At 52.5% G+C, this 15902-nt stretch overlaps 1 protein-coding gene across 1 annotated transcript; it reads right to left on the bottom strand.

Annotated features, from left to right (window-relative positions):
• On the bottom strand, positions 1-8640 carry SSC4D (scavenger receptor cysteine rich family member with 4 domains). The gene is made up of 10 exons (XM_057695391.1): positions 8475-8640; positions 6980-7015; positions 6402-6707; positions 5564-5641; positions 4460-4774; positions 3046-3123; positions 2410-2484; positions 1984-2295; positions 1098-1166; positions 1-438 (listed from the first exon to the last, which is right to left on the bottom strand). The coding sequence occupies exons 1-10, from the start codon at positions 8638-8640 to the stop codon at positions 122-124; spliced, it is 1752 nt and encodes a 583-aa protein (XP_057551374.1). The 3' UTR covers positions 1-121.
• Between the last annotated feature and the right edge of the window lie 7262 nt (positions 8641-15902).

Here is a 15902-nt window from a genome sequence, read left to right as displayed (position 1 = left end):
TCTGGGCAGGCTCTCTCCCAGGCCAAGGGAGGGAAGGGGCAGAGTGAAGGAGGACTTCCTGGAGGAAGAGGGGCAGGCCACAGTAGACTCCCAGAAGAGGTGGTCTGCAGAGTGGGCTCAGTCATGACGGCCGGCACAGGACACTGGCATCCTCGCTGTGGTCACAGTTGTGGGCATCCCAGCGGATGTGAGAGCAGAGCAGCAGGGCACTCTCATCCCCACGGCACTTGACATTGTCCAGGAGTATAGGGCCTCGGCCTGGGCCAAAGTGGGCTTCACCAGGGGCTGCCAGGGCCTGGCCACAGCCCAGTTGGCCACACAGGACTCTGGCTGCCCGCAGGTCCCAAGCATCATCACAAACAGTGCCCCATCGCTGCCCTAGGAAGAGCTCTACACGGCCCTCGCATCGGTGGGCTCCGTTGGCCAAACGTAGGTGCCCTGTACGGGGACAAGGTCTGGGGCTGAAAGGGGCTGACCTGGGCCAGGCCACTCCCAAGCTAGGCCAGGGAAGGGGTAGTTATAGGAGGCAAAGAGCCGTGGTTTGGGACACAGCACTGCCCTGGGAGCCACTAGACAAAGGCAGACAAATGAGATTAAAATAAGATGGGCATCAGTCCAGACTGCATCTCAAAGGCTGTGTACAAGCCTTTGTGGGGCACACTGTACACGCCCGGAGCTTCATGTCTGCTCTCTCCTTAGCTCTCTGTTCACAATCTCAATACCTCAGCCCCAGGGCTGCTCTCTGTCAACTGTGATTGTGTCCCCCGAAGGTCATCATCTCCCCTCCTCCCTGGGGCTTCTCAGGCTAATGCCTGAATTCTTTCATTGCTCTCCTCAGGACAGGAGCCCCATCCCCTTATTTTGGTCCCAACTCTAGAAATCTCTAGATTGCTCTGGCTTAAAACCCACCTCCCTGTTTCTGGACATCATGCCAGAAAGTCTCATGCCTATTAATGAGGCTTGAGACTAGCACAAAAGGACGAAGATTCCAGGAACTGGTGCAAATCTGCTGTGTAACCCTGGGCTGTGACTTCCCTCCAAATCTGGTCCTTCCTATCCCGATGCCTCCACTTCACTCTTAGGGACTGTACACCTACCGTCCCTAGGCCGAGGAGTGGGTACCCGGGTGGTCTCAGCACCATCCTGCTGGACTAGCTCCTCTGGGCCTGGCTCAGCAAGGACAAAGAAACAGGTGGCTGTCACATTGGGAACAAGTCCCTTGAGGCCAGGTCACCCCTTACCCTCCAAGGGAAGCCTGATCTAGGGTCAGAAAGGGCTTCGTAGGTCCCCGCTCCTTGGAACAGTAACGAGGGCTGCGTTTCTTTCACCTTGAGGCCCAAAGCAGAACCCTTTGTGGCCAAGACTACCAGGGCACCAAACAAAGGCGAAAATATCAATTTCCACATCAATCAATAAAGAGACGCATTTTCAAATGTGTCAGACTCTGCAAACACCCCTTTGCCATTGACTCCTCCCAAGGGTCAAACGCTTGCTCCCCGAAAGCTGATCAACTCTTCCCGCTAACTAGAGCTTTTCGAGTTCTTGACGCAGCAGAGTAAAAGAACCTCGGCCACGCCCTTTACAGGCTCCTCCACACTTTCCCCCCCGGACTTCGGCCTCTCTGTTCGGACCCCGCCCCTACTGCCGCAGAGGTCGTTCCCTTCCCGGCCCCGCCCGTGTTGCGCAGCCGCAGAGCGCGTCGATGGTGGGCCCCGCCTCTCTCTGCGGAGCGCGAGTCCTCTCCCGCCACGCTCACGCCGCAGTGCCGAGGTGAGCTCTCACGCGCGGCCCCGCCCATTTCCCAACAGGCCCCGCCCCTCCCGCGCCGCAGAGCGTGCCTACGCGAGGCCCCGCCCATTCCTCAGAGCCCGCCTCGTCCTACCCGCGCCGCAGTACGCGCCTGTGCGTGGTCCCGCCCACTCTTCAGATGGCGTCCTGCCCCGCCAGTGCCGCGGAGCGCACGTGGTCCTGTCGCGGCCTCACCTGAGCAGAGCGCTCCTGCATCCTCATGGTGGCCGCAGTTGTGCTGGCCCCAGCCCAGGTGGAAGCAGTCGCTCAGGCGGGCTTCCGTGCCGGCGCAACCCACGTTGTCCAGCAGCACGGGGCCGCGGCCGTAGCCGAAGTGGCCGAGGCCCGTGGCGCCCAGCGCCGGCCCGCAGCCCGCCTCGCGGCAGGCCACTCGCGCGTCCGCGAAGTCCCAGTCATCGTCGCACACGGTACCCCAGCGCCCGGCGTACAGCACCTCCACGCGGCCGCGGCACGAGCCCGGACCGCCCACCAGCCGCAGCCGCCCGCCTGCGGGGCACACAGGCCCGAGGCCAGAGGGGCTGGGCTGGCGCCGCTGGCTCCAGGCAGAGCCCCGGCCCCACCCTCTCCCACCCCCTGCGAAACCTAGGCCCTGCCACTTACTTTTGTTCCCCGCCGCCCAGGCCGCTGTGGTGAGCAGTGCCGGCTCCCTGGAAGGCAGGGCACCAACTCCTGTAGCTGCAGAGACAGGGTATCTAGAGCATTTGAAGGGGACAAAGAGGCCTTCTGGCCTGCAGCAGGGCACAGGGCGCGTCTACTGAGATGCCCCAACTCTTACCACACCTGCCCCCCACTCAGCCTCAATCCTAGAGTCATCATGTTGTATGGTGTGGTGGGGTCCTCAGGAAGCTTGAAGGGAATGAGCCAAATCCTACTTCCAGGCATTATCCTAATTTCAGTCCCAATGATGGTTCCAGCCCTAATTCCAAATGTACTCTATCCTTCATTCAACTTCTCAATTCTCACAAGGCCTCTCAATTTCCAACTTCAGCACCAACCCAAATTTTATTTCAGAACTTTGAAGAAGTACATCCTCCCACCCTGCTGAACTTTCCAGAACTCTGGATTTCTCCTTGCTCCATCTGCTCATCTGTTCTCTCACCCACCTCTTTACCATCTGGCCAAAAGCCCTGGCCTGCTAGCCCAGGCTCCATCCCTGTGGATCCAGAACAGTCTTCCCAATTCCCAGCCCTACCCACCTTGCCCTACCATTCCACCCCGGAGGGCTGGGCTCCTTACCCTCTGGCTCTGTATTCCAGGCCCAGTCTGCTCTTGTCCCCAACGGTGGCAGTGCTGTGAGAGTTGGGTGGCCCAGGACTAGAGTAGGAGAGAAGGGAGTAGCATCAGAGGCCAAGGTGCTGGTATCTGGTCAGACTTGGGCTGTTGGAGAGGATAGGAGGGGCCCCCCGGAGAAGACAACAGATTTTACTTTCAGAGCTGGGAGCTCAGCCCCAACTGGGGTCCAAGGAAGTCTGCTCCACTTTGCTAGTTCTTGTAATTTATTTGTGCTGCCTATGTGTACATTTCAGTTTATACAGGGCTTGCACAGACTTGCTATCATTTCTCTCCAGTGTTCTCAGAAGCCCAGTGTGTGTCCAAGATGGGGAGATATAAAGAAAAACTTGCCAGGGACCTCCCTGGTGGTCTAGTAGTTAAGAATCTGCCTTCCAGTGCAGGGGACACAGGTTCCATCCCTGGCCAGGGAACTAAGATCCCACATGCCATGGGACAACTAAGCCCCTGCGCTGCAACTCTGGAGCCCACGTGTAGTAACTAGAGAGCCTGCCGTGCTAGGAAGAAAGATCCCGCATGCCACAGCTAAGACCCGACCCAGCCAAATAAATAAATATTTAAAAAAAAGAGAGAGAGAAGGCCTTGCCCACCAGGGAGGGCCATGCACAGTCCTGAGGGGCTTGCAGAGCAAAACCTACTACCCCCATTTACAGATAATCCCCATATACCGATAAAATACGACTGGAAAGGGCAAGGGGCATGTCCAAGATCATGCAGCAAGGTTAGCTGAGGTTTTGCCAGGGCTCACTCTGCCTCATTGGGCCTCAGCTTTCCCATCTGTAAATCAGGAATGATGGCCACCTGGTTTGTTGTGAGGCATGGACAAGCACTTTATATCTGGTAGAGTGGAGTCCATTTGTGAAGTGCCATTAATAGACCTATTATTCCTATTCTTTCAGGAAAACCTCTCAATGTGGGAGGGGGATCAGGCGAGGGAAATACTATTATAAGAGAATCAGGATTATAGAGGACTAGGGAATTCTGGGGACATAACTGGGTTTCAGTGAGAGAATTCTGGAGTATCTCTGGAGCGATTCTAGAGTACTATTACTTTACTCTGAAGTAGTCCATAAAGAGTACTTAGTGCTAGAAAATCCCGGAGGCATTTTTGGAGTACTGTTAGACAACTCTGGAGTACTGGTGGGGTAATACTGCCGTATTACATAGCTGTGGAGTCTACCGGGATTTTCTGAGGCACTTCTAGAGCAGTACTGAGAAATTAAAGCTAACTTGGGGGCCTTCTTGAAAGAGCTCAGGGATACGTCAAGACAATCAACTTTCCGGTCCCTTCCCAGGCCCCACTCCACCTCCTCCTGCTTCAGGACTCCGCCCCGCCCCGCCCCGCCCCCCAAGACCTCACCTGCGCAGAGCGCGCCGGCGTCCTCGTGGTGGCCGCAGTTGTGCACGCCCCAGCCCAGGCTCAGACAGGCTGCTAGACGTGGCTCGCCTCCTTCACAGTGCACGTTGTCCAGCAGGATGTGTCCCGTGCCGAAGCCGAAGAAGGCGTTGGTGGTGGCTGCCAGGGCCGCCCCGCAGCCCAGCTGGCGGCAGACCACGGTGGCGTCCGGCAGCCCCCAGTCATCATCACACACGGTGCCCCACAGGCCACCGTGCAGGATCTCCACTCGGCCCTGACACGGGCCCGCGCCGCCCACCAGGCGCACGCTGCCCTCACCTGGTGATTGGGTGGGGGGACAAGGAGCATCTCCCACAGGGCTTTGCTGCCCGTTCCAACCCAACGTTCTTCCTTACTGCCCCAGGCCCTCCGCATACCCACAGTGCATGGTGTCCCAGGACCTAACACCCAGGAGGAGCTGCTCACCCACTTACCCCCAAGGCACTGTCTCCTCCCAGTCTAGATTGGGGGTGCTTTTTGGGATCTGAAGGCAGAACCCTATGACTGTCATTTCCTGCCTAAAAGCAACCCTCCCTGCCCTTGCCCACGCTCTCCTAACCATCTAGGATGTGCTGATTCCTCATTTATAATACTGCAGTGGAAGCAGTATTATTACTTCTCATCTTTCCAGGTACAACAACTCTTCCTTCAGGGAGCCCTCCCTGATCTCTGACTAATGGGATCCTCTTCCTCCTCTGGACTTCTTTGCCTTTTTATCTGTCTTTCTAAGGGAACTTTTCATTTTCTTGTTCTCCATCATTATCAGCATTCCTGTGTATATCTGACTCTCCCATTAGATTAAGCTTCAGCCCCCACCTCTCTTATTTTCTCCAATTTGAGCTGGCTATTTTTAGCATCCCACTAGAATGAATCTTCTTTCCCTATCCAGACGGTGAGTGGCTTGAGGTGGTGCAGGGGCAGGGTGGGGTGAGAGAATGACCAAACTCACCCATCAGTAATCCCTCTCTTCCCACTGCCGAGATTAGGGTGATTCCCTAGGCAGTGGGAGATTACTCCCTGGATCCTTCTCCTAAGACCCAGATGGTCTCCCAGGTTGCCTTTACTTACCTTTTCCATCCTGGGGAGTTGTAGGGGGTGCTCTACTGGTTAACACTTTCCTTGTTGGGGGCTGCGTGGGCAAGAATTCTGGGAAAGAAGCAGGGTGGAAGGGAGGAGGATATGGATTTTTCTCTTCTACATCCTCACAAACACAGATATGTGAGCAGCAGGGCATGGACCCCTAAGGTACCTGCCCTTAGGGCCTCTGGCCACACAAAGGGTCAAAACTGGGAACTCTGGGATATGAGAGGAGAAAGGGCCTGAGTCCTGAAAGCAGTAGCTTTAGAAGAGTTTGCTTTAGAGGATTTCGTTGAGTTCTCAGTTCTTTTAGTTCTTAAAGCAGCATCACAACCCTTGAGAACTTGTTAACAATGCAAATTCTCAGCTCCACCCCAGACCTGCAGAATCAGAAACTCTGTGACGGGGCCACCATCTGTGTTTTAATAAGCTCGCCAGCTGATTTTCTTGAAAACCAGAACTACTGCTCTCAAGGTCAAAGCCTCTCAGAGATTTGTTGCAGCTCTGCACCAAAGTGGGCCTTACCACCAGTGTTGACCCCAATTGTCTGGTTTTAAAAATGGGAAGGGGGCTCTGCTGAGATAATCAAGGCCCTCTGTGGAAGCAGTAGTGCTGGTTTTCAGCAGAGGTCATGCAATAGGCCAGAGCACCCCCAGGGCCCAGGCTCCTGACAGCCAAGCTGGGGCCCTTCCCCAGCGCTCTGCACTGCAGCTGCTGGTTTCTTCACTGGAACGGTCTTACCACTGGGAAGTCCCTTCATGTATCTAGCCTACAGCCCTGCTGCCTGCCAGTCTGTCTGCCCTTCCAGATCACAGACTGCGCTGCTCACCATCACACAGGACAGCCACGTCCTCGTAGTGGAAGCAGTTGTGGACACCCCAGCCTCGGCTGCCGCACTCGCTCAGCGCAGATTCCTGGCCGCGGCACTCCACGTTGTCCAGCAGGATGGGGCCTTGGCCCTGGCCAAAGGCGAGGGGCCGCGGCACGGGCAGCGCCAGGCCGCAGCCCAGCTGACGACACACCACATTGGCGTCCACCACATCCCAGTCGTCATCGCAGACGCTGCCCCAGGAGCCGCCGTGCAGGACCTCCAGGCGTCCCTGGCAGCGGCTCGGGCCCCCCACCAGCCTCAGCTCTGTGGAGAGGGTTAAGCTGGCACGGGGGGGTCACTGCGCCCAACCTAGAGGATGCCCCCACTTTGCGCCAAAGCTGTGGGAGCCTTGGGATCAGTCCCTCCTGGGACTTATTTCCCCCTTTCTGGAAAAGGGGGAGACAAGAGCAGTCTCTTTGGGGGCCTCTAGAGTAATGGAGGGCTGGTTAGTCATTATTCCTTGAGGTCTTCTGTCTGAGTATCTGAGTACCTCGGGAGTGGGGGGAGGGTGGCGGGAGAGGGGGAGGGGCACCTACCTGGAAAGGGCAGTGAGGTGGGCTGTAGGGCACTGGCTGGAACAGAGTAAGGAAGAGCATTGGCCCCTCAGCCCTCTCCCTTGGCTGCCTGGCCCCGGAAACACAGCCTTCCCTCCTCCGGCCATGGTCCTCACCGTCATTCCCCTCCCTTTCCCTACCCCTGCTTTTCCAAAGCCCCTGACTGCCCCAGTTGGTTTCCTCTGAGCCTTGTACTAGTGAGCCATTTTACAGATGAGGAAACTGAGTCAGTTTCTTCATCCCTCGCCCATTGGCTCCAGAGAGGTCTGCCTGAGACACAGATCAGTTATCCCACTCCATTGCTGAATTCCTCAAAGACTCCCTTTTCCTGCAGGAGTCCCAGACCCCAAGCTTTCTCTACAAAGTCTCTCTAGGATCTTCTGACCAGCTTCTCCTTAATTCTTAATCTCCTGTCAGTCTTGTCTCAGGTCTTTAACCCTGCAATCTCCTCTGCCAGCCCTGCTCGTTACAGCCCTGCAGACCAAGCCCTCTCCTGTGGGAAGCCCGCCTGGAGCTCTCAGCTAGAAGTGCTCTCTTTTTCCTCTGCATCCCTGGGTACCATATACCTACCCTTTTCCAGGCCTTCTGCCCCATGATGTGGCCATGTCTATCTCATCTTGGGCTCCCCCAGAGCCTGTTACTTCCCAGATGCTCAGTAGCTCTGCCTTAAGTTTATAAATTAACTTTGGGATTCATCCTGATTTCCCCCCAAAGATTTACCTATGTAAGTCCTTCTGCTTCAGCTCTCATGTATGTGTACGTCAGGTACTGTGCTCATTGCTCTATGTGGCCTGGCTCACTTACTCATTAGAATAACTTAGGAGGCAGCTTGGATTTTGCAGAAGGGCAAACTTTAGGTTTAGTGAGGTTGGTAACTTGCTCAAGGCCACACAGCAAATAAAAGGTAAAGCTGTGATTCTAACCCAGGCAGCCACACTCTTCTTCACCATACAATTCTGAGCACATGGCCTGTGAGGGAAACTGGCCTACAGTTTCCTAGCAAAACTGGGAAACTGAATACCTCATAATAGCCCCTCATTTGTGCAGAGTTCTCAGACACATCCACATACCTTACCTCATAGAATCCTTACAACCTCTGAGGCATGTGCTAGTGTACCCACTTTACAGATGAAGAAACAGAGTCAGTTTCTTCTTTCCTAAGTTAGGATGGTCCCTAGGTTGTTTGATTCCACCTGTTCCACCAGCTGGCTTTCCAATAGCCATTGATGAGCCCACGCCCTTTTCCTCCATCCCTATTTCCAATATCCTAACTGCACATACTTTGTGTACACTGAGCCCTCACCTTCAGCACTGAGCCTTCCACTCCCCTCAGCTCAAACCTTAGCTTTCATCAAACCTGCACAAGTGTCAGAGCTGGAAAGAATGGTGGAAACACCTCATCTACAGGCCATCTCCTCCCATAATTTTACAACTGGGAAAACTCAGAGCCAGAAAAGGGAAGGGGGGGAGCACTCACCCAGCGGCAAGAGGAGGAGGAAGGACAGGGCAGGGGGGAGGGAGGGAGGGGCAGCACTCTTGTCTCCGGGCCTCCAGCCCCTGCTCTTCTCATCAGGCTGGGGACCAATTTGCATCTCTGCTTCCTTGTGAGTCCAGCCAGTGGATGGCCTTTCCAATGGTCCCATCAAGGGGTGGTGGAGAAGTCACAGCTGGAACATCTGGAATTAAAGGTTCCATGTCACTTCTTCCAGCTGGAAGGGCCCAGGGAGAGCTTCGGCGGGGTTGGTGGGGAGGGAAGTGATATTTCCACTTGGGTTTGGTGTTCTGAGTGGAGGCAGCAGCTGGAGGATGAGAAGGACGGAAACACAGATGGAAACTCCTCATGAGGAGTCACATCTGGTTGAAGCAAAAGATGTATGAAAGCAAGGGGTGGGAGATGAGGTTGGAGGGTTGTCTGATCCCAAACCGAGACAGATCTGCATGGCTGTGCCAAGGGCTCAGGGTTTTTCCTTTTGGGGTGGGAAGTCCTTGGAGATTATTTTTTTTAATTTTGGATTGAGGTTTACAAACCAAAAAGCACATAAATCATAAGTGTAGAGCTCACTAAACATTCACACCAGGGGCTTCCTAGGTGGCGCAGTGGTTAAGAATCCGCCTGCCAATGCAGAGGTCACGGGTTCAATCCCAGCTCCAGGAAGATCCCACATGCCACGGAGCAACTAAGCCCGTGTGCCAAAAAAAAAAAACATTCACACCATGTAACCAGCATCCTGGCGTGTGGACGATGATTGGATGGTTGCGGGGCTGGTTTAGAAGACGGTTCTGTTTGAGATATACTGAGACCCAGGTGCCTGGCGACTTGGGTGCCTCTGTCAGCAGGAACAAACCCCTCTGGCTTTGCCTCCATCCTGGCATACAAACAGTCTGGTAGGAAAGAGGATGAAAACCTACCTGGATGTGGACACAGGGTTTTCAATACTCCATTCATGGTGCCCAGTAGAGCCCCCAGTGGAATAATCAGCTTTTGTCCTCCTGAGGACAGCTGGGAGATGGGAGTCAAGAGCTGCGAGGAGGGGGGAGCCGTGGTCCAGTCTTTCCTGAGGGGAATCCATAGTGTCCTGGGTCTGCCTCTGCTCCCAAGCCTTGGGCCACCCACTTCTCAGGCTGTTGGGACACTGGCCCCCCAGGTCAGGGAAGCCCCCGCTCTGTGAGTATGGGGACGCACAGCTTCCAAGAAGCCTGGCTGGGAATCCTGAAGTCACCCCACTCTATCCCCTGCCACCCTGGCCCAGGAGTGAGGGAGGAGGACCCCTGATCCTGACCCCCACTGACCTCAAGTCCCAGCCGACCCAAGAGCTCTTGGTTGGCTTTATCTCCAGCTCCGAGCTTGGCCCCCAAGCCTGCTGCTGCCTTCCAATCTGGGACTCTCAGTCAAAATGAGGCTTAACCATTCCCTGCCCTTGTGGATTGTGGCTCCCTCCCTACCCTGCAGCAGTGCACCTGTTGCCCTGAACTGTCTCTTTACAGTGCGGGCAAGCAGCATACACAGTGGTTACAAGCATTGGTTCCACCATCTGCTAGCTGTGTGAGCTCATCTCGCTGAGCCTCACTGTCCTCATCTGTAAAATGGGGCGAGTAATACCCTTACCTCTTACAGTTCTTCCTAGGATACATGAGCTAAAGTTTGCAAAAAGTTGAGCCCGAAGCCTGGCCTGCCGTAAGTGCGGTAGCTGTTATAGCTGTTATTATGATGACTGTCTCCCCGTTTAGGCTGCAACCCTCGAGAGCAGGGATCAGGGCTTATCCAACGGTAGCACCTGCCACAGGGTGGGTACTAAGGAAACGTTGAATGACTGAACGAAGGGTAGGGCTGCAGAATCACAGCACTGAAGCAGTCAGAAGGGGCACGGGAAATCATTAAGGACAACTCCACCTCTGACCAGTGGAAAACTTGTCACACACATTCACTCACACACGCCAGCAAAAGTGAAGAATTCATACCTGGGGGAAGGTTCTAGGCTCTTCCGGTTCCTTCTTCTATAGTCAATTCGAGGTCACATCACTTTTTCTGCCTCCGGAAGTTTTGGACGGAGGAGGATTCCCCAAATGCAAATCAACACAGACCTTTCTTCTTTTCTTTCCAAAGCTGGGAGGTGAGCAGAGGCAAAGTCCCCATCCATGGAGCTGGCTGGTGGCCCAGCCTGACCCTACCCAACCTTAGGGGCAGAGGGAGACAAAGGGAGAGTGAAGGTGGCTTGCAGGGTCTGGAGCGCCCCGAGAAGGGGCACCAGGCAGAGGAGGAGCTCTGGGGTTTGTAGGGGTAGACTTGGACGCTCAGGGCCAGGCAGCCCCTCCTCCTCCTTCCATGACTCCAGGGTTCAGGTTTCAGAAGGGCCTGGATAGCTCTCCACCCCTTTGCAGGGCAGCCAAAAGCATCCCGGTCTCTCCTGGACAACCCTGATTCAACCCTTAGTTCTGTTGCCTGGCGCTTCCCCCCCTTTTTTTAAATTTATTTATTTTATTTATTTATATTTATTGGCTGTATTGGGTCTTCATTACTGCACGTGGGCTTTCTGTAGTTGTGGAGAGTGGGGGCCACTCTTCCTTGCGATATGCGGGCTTCTCATTGCCATGGCTTCTCTTGTTGCGGAGCACGGGCTCTAGGTGCGCGGGCTTCAGTAGTTGCAGCGCGTGGGCTCATTAGTTGTGGCTGGCGGGCTCTAGAGCGCAGGTTCAGTAGTTGTCGCGCGCAGGCTTAGTTGCTCCGCGGCATGTGGTATCTTCGCAGATCAGGGCTCAAACCTGTGTCGCCTAGTGTCCCCTGCATTAGCAGGCAGATTCGTGACCACTGCACCACCAGGGAAGCCCCTGGGACTCCCCTTGATCATGTCGCAACCCACGTTCCACCTGGGGGTTTGGAAACGTGGTAGCAGGAGCCAGAGTGCATGGGGTGAGTTTCCCATCAGTAGGCCAGGCCTCTGATTTTGCTGCTGATTTTTTGCTTTATTGTGGTTCCTCTTGAGTTCTGGTACCTTTGGGACTTTGGGGCTTTTGTAGTTATGTGTGACAGGTGGTTTACTCTGTAGTTTATAGCTTCAGTCAAATGCTGTGCCAGAATTCTACACCTTCCAGCTGGAACCACAAACTCTCAGAGCTGGAGGGGTCCTTAGAGCCCCTGCACGGTGATTCTCAAACTTAGGTGTGCCTTCACATCACCCCTGGGCGCACTTAAAGATATAAACAGTTTCCTGCCCCCACCACTTTTACCCAGAGATTCCAATCCAGCAGTTGAGGGATGGTGTCCCCCCAAAAATGTATTTTTGAAAATCTACTGAGGATCGTACAAGTTTGGGGACCAGAGGTCTAACCCAAGCTGTTTATCATGCAGGTGGGAAAACTGAGGCCAAGAGAGGAAAACTGAGACACAGCCTTTACAGCCTCAAAGGACTTAATTTCCTGACACTGGAGCCTGATCTTGTTTCCCACTTCTAAGAAAAAGAAAATTCTCTGATGGGAGGTCTGCCATCACCTCGCTCCCAAACCTACAATCCCTCGCATGTCCACACTCAGCCCTCCTCTCCTCCCGCCTCTGTCCTCCTCCCCAGGCCTGAGGAGCTGCTCCCCCGCAGTCCAAACCCCATCTCTTTCTGCCTTTTTGGGGACCTCCCTCTCTCCATCTGTCCGTCTTCTCTCTTCCATGTTCAGCAGCTCCTTCCCAACTGGATTCTTCCCATGGGGCTTCTAAGCAAACTCTGATCTCTGTCATTTAAACTAAACAACAAAAACTCCTCAGGGTAGAAATGCCAGGCCCTAGAATCCCTACCATGCTTTTTTTTTTTTTTTTTAGCCACTTACAGCACGTGGGATCTTAGTTCCCTGACCAGGGATCAAACCCATGCCCCCTGCAGTGGAAGCATGGATTCTTAACAGCTGGGCCACCAGGGAAGTCCCTCCCTACAGTGCTTTGTCACTGGCTGGGGATGCCCGGGAAGAGTGTGCCCTTGGATTAAAGGCTGCAGTAGATCCAGAAGGTGCTACAAATGGAGGCTGTCAGCTGACTGCATTCCTCACAGCTCATCAGCTCCTCTCTTGGAGGGAGATCTGAACAGAGCATCTGCATGGCTGCCGCTGGTCTCCACACCTCCCTCCAGCTGCTGTCCCACCCCTCTCCTCCCCATCACAGCCAAACTTCCCCAAAGAGCTGTCTGCTCACCCTTACCTTTATCTTCATTCCTTTCACTCATTACTCAGATGGTTCCAATCTGCTTTTGGTCCTTAATGTACCACTGAGGCAACTGTTCCATAGGTCAACAGTGACCTTGCACATCATGAGATTCAAGGGACAATTTTCATTCCTTGTTTTAGTTATAACACTAGGTCTGAAACTGTATTCATCAGTTTTTGCTGTGATAGCGTGCATAACAAACAACCCCCCCAACTGAAATGTCTTACAACAAACATTTACTTTTCTCCCATGGTTCTGCAGGTTGGCTGTGATGACTCCATTTCAGGCAGTGGGTCAGGTTCAGGTCTGCTCTGTGTGTCCCTCATTCCAGGACCCAAGCTAAAGGATCAGTGGTTACCTGGAGCATGCTCTTCCTGGGGACAAAGGCAGAAACCCCAAAGACCAAGCAAACACATTTAAAGCTTCTGCTGGGTCATGACACACATCCCATCTGCTCATGTTTCATTGTCTACATTAAGTCATATGGCCATAAGCCTGTTATCTATCAATGAGGCAGGGGAACAATGCCTCTCCCAAAAATGGGGAGAAGGAGAGAGTAAACATATGCTGAACAGTAGTATAACCTATCAGAAAGTAACAGAGGCTTAAACAACACCCAAATTTATTTTTCTCTTTCACCTATAAGTGCTGGCAGGAGATCTAGAGCTCAGGACTGTGAAGGATCCAGATTCTTCTGTCTTCTTCCTCTGCCACCCTCAACACAGGGCTTCCTTCTCATGGTTCAAGATGGCTGCTCCATCCTCTGCCATCATGCTTTTATTTCAGCCAATGTATCAGTCAGCTCAGGCCACTGTAGCCACAGACTGTGTGGCTCAAACAACAGAAATTTATTTTCTCACAATTCTGGAGGCTGGAAAGTCCAAGATCAAGGTTCCAGCAAGGTTTGGTTCCTGGTGAGATATCTCTTTCTGGCTTGCAGACAGCTGCCTTCTCACTGTGTCCTCACACGGGTCTCAACTCTCTGATATCTCTTCTTATAAGGACACTAATCCTATCAGATGAGGGCCCCACTCTTATGACCTCATTTAATCTTAATTAACTCCTAAAGGCCCTATTTCCATATATAGTCACATTGAGGGGGTTTGAGCTCCAACATGAATTTTTGGAGGGACAAATTCAGTCCACGATAGCCAATGAAAAGAGAAAGGACACACAGAAGGCATACTCCTTCCCTTAAGGAGCACAACCACATCCCTTCTGCTCTCTCATGGCTAAAACATCTTCTCATGGGCATAGCCTAGCTAAGGATTCTATTACTGTGTAAGAAGGGAGAGAAAATGCTGAGGAACAATGACAGTTACTGCCATAGTCCTTGCTTTACTTGATGTCTCAGAAATGTTTTTTTTTTTAATTGAAGTATTGTTGATTTACAATGTTGTGTTAGTTTCAGGTGTACAACAAAGTGATTCAAATATATATATGAGTATATATATATTTTCAGATTCTTTCCCCGTGTAGGTTGTTACAAAATATTGAGTATACTTCCCTCAAAAGTGTTTGATACTCTGTTAAAATGTTTTTGGCTGCAAGTAACGGAAACTGCAAATCAAAGTCACTCAAAAAGAGGCGTTTTTATCTCACTTAATAAGAAGTGCAGAGGTAAGGCCATTTCAGGACTAGTTAAATCAGTGGAGTGCCATCATCAGGGACCCAGGTCTACCCTGCCAGCATCAGCAAGTTAGCTCTTCCCTTTGTCTGGTTTCCCTCATGACTCCAGATGGTGGCCTCAATTCCCATGCATATGACAATGTGCAGGGCCAGAAAAGAGGAAACATTCCCGCCTTGTGTCCTGTTTTAAAAGCTAAGATGACTTGCCCAGAAAACCCCTAAGAGAAATCCCCTCACGTCTCATTGGCTAGATCCAGTAACTTGCCCATTGATTGGCAAGTGGATGAGAGCCAATAGCCTCAGTCCTAGCTTTTTTCTCCATCCATACTCCCTCCCTAGGAGACTTGGAATAAGCTCCAGGTATACAGTTTGTTGGTTTTGAGTATATTCACAGAGTTGTACATCCGTCACCATTATCTAATTCCAGAACATATTCACCACCCCCAATGAAACCCTGTACCATTACCGGTCAATCCCTTTTCCCCCTCCCTCCAGCCCTTGGCAACCACTAATCTACTTTTTGTCCCTACGGATTTGCCCATTCTGGACATTTCCTATAAGTGGAATCCTACAATATGTGGCCCTTTATGTCCTGCTCCTTTCACTTAGAATAGTTTTCAAAGTTCACTTTATTCCTTTTTATAGCTCAGTAATATTCCATTGTATGGATATACTACCTATATGAATAGATATATTCCTATCTAGAATATGTAACGAACTCTCAAAACTCAACATTAAAAAAACCCAACATTCCAATTAGACGATGGGCAAGCCTCGAAGAGACATTTCACCAGAAGGGATATACGGATGGCAACAAGCACATGAAAAGATGTCCGAAATTACTAGCCATCAGGGAGATGCAAGTTAAGCCCAGGACGCGCTATCACCACACACCTATCAGAACGGCTAAAACAAAAATAGTGACAGTACCTAAGGCTAGCAGGGATGTGGAGAAACTGGACCCCTCATACATTGCTGGTGGGAATATAAAATGGTCCAGCCACTCTGGAAAATAGCTTAGCAGTTTCTTTAAAAGCTAAACAGGGAATTCCCTCCACACTTTCACTGCTGGGGCCCGGATTTGATCCCTGGTAAGGGAAATAAGATCCTGCAAGCCCTGCGGGCACAGCAAAACAACAACAACCCCCAACAAAACACCGGCTTCCTAGGTGGCGCAGTGGTTAGGAATCCGCCTGCCAATGCAGGGGACGTGGGTTTGATCCCTGCTCCAGGAAGACCCCACATGCCGCAGAGCAACTAAACCCATGCACCACAACCTGTGCTTTAGAGCCCGTGAGCCACAACTATTGAGCCCATGCGCTGCAACTACTGAAGCCCACGCGCCTAGAGCCGATGCTCTGCAACAAGAGAAGCCACAGCAGTGAGGAGCCCGTGCACCACAATGAAGAGTAGCCCCCGCTCACCGCAGCTAAAGAAAGCCTGCACACAGCGAAAAAGACTCAACACAGCCAATAAAATAAATAAATAAATAAATAAATACATTTATATATTAAAAAAACCCAACAAAACAAAACCCTAAACATACACTTACCATACAACCCAGCAATTATATTCCCAGGCATTTATTTCAGA

Source organism: Hippopotamus amphibius, chromosome 9 (genome assembly GCF_030028045.1).
Source record: "Hippopotamus amphibius kiboko isolate mHipAmp2 chromosome 9, mHipAmp2.hap2, whole genome shotgun sequence".
Classification (NCBI taxonomy): domain Eukaryota; kingdom Metazoa; phylum Chordata; class Mammalia; order Artiodactyla; family Hippopotamidae; genus Hippopotamus; species Hippopotamus amphibius.
The sequence above is the reverse complement of the archived record's forward strand: the minus strand, read 5'-3'. Positions and strand labels throughout refer to the sequence as shown.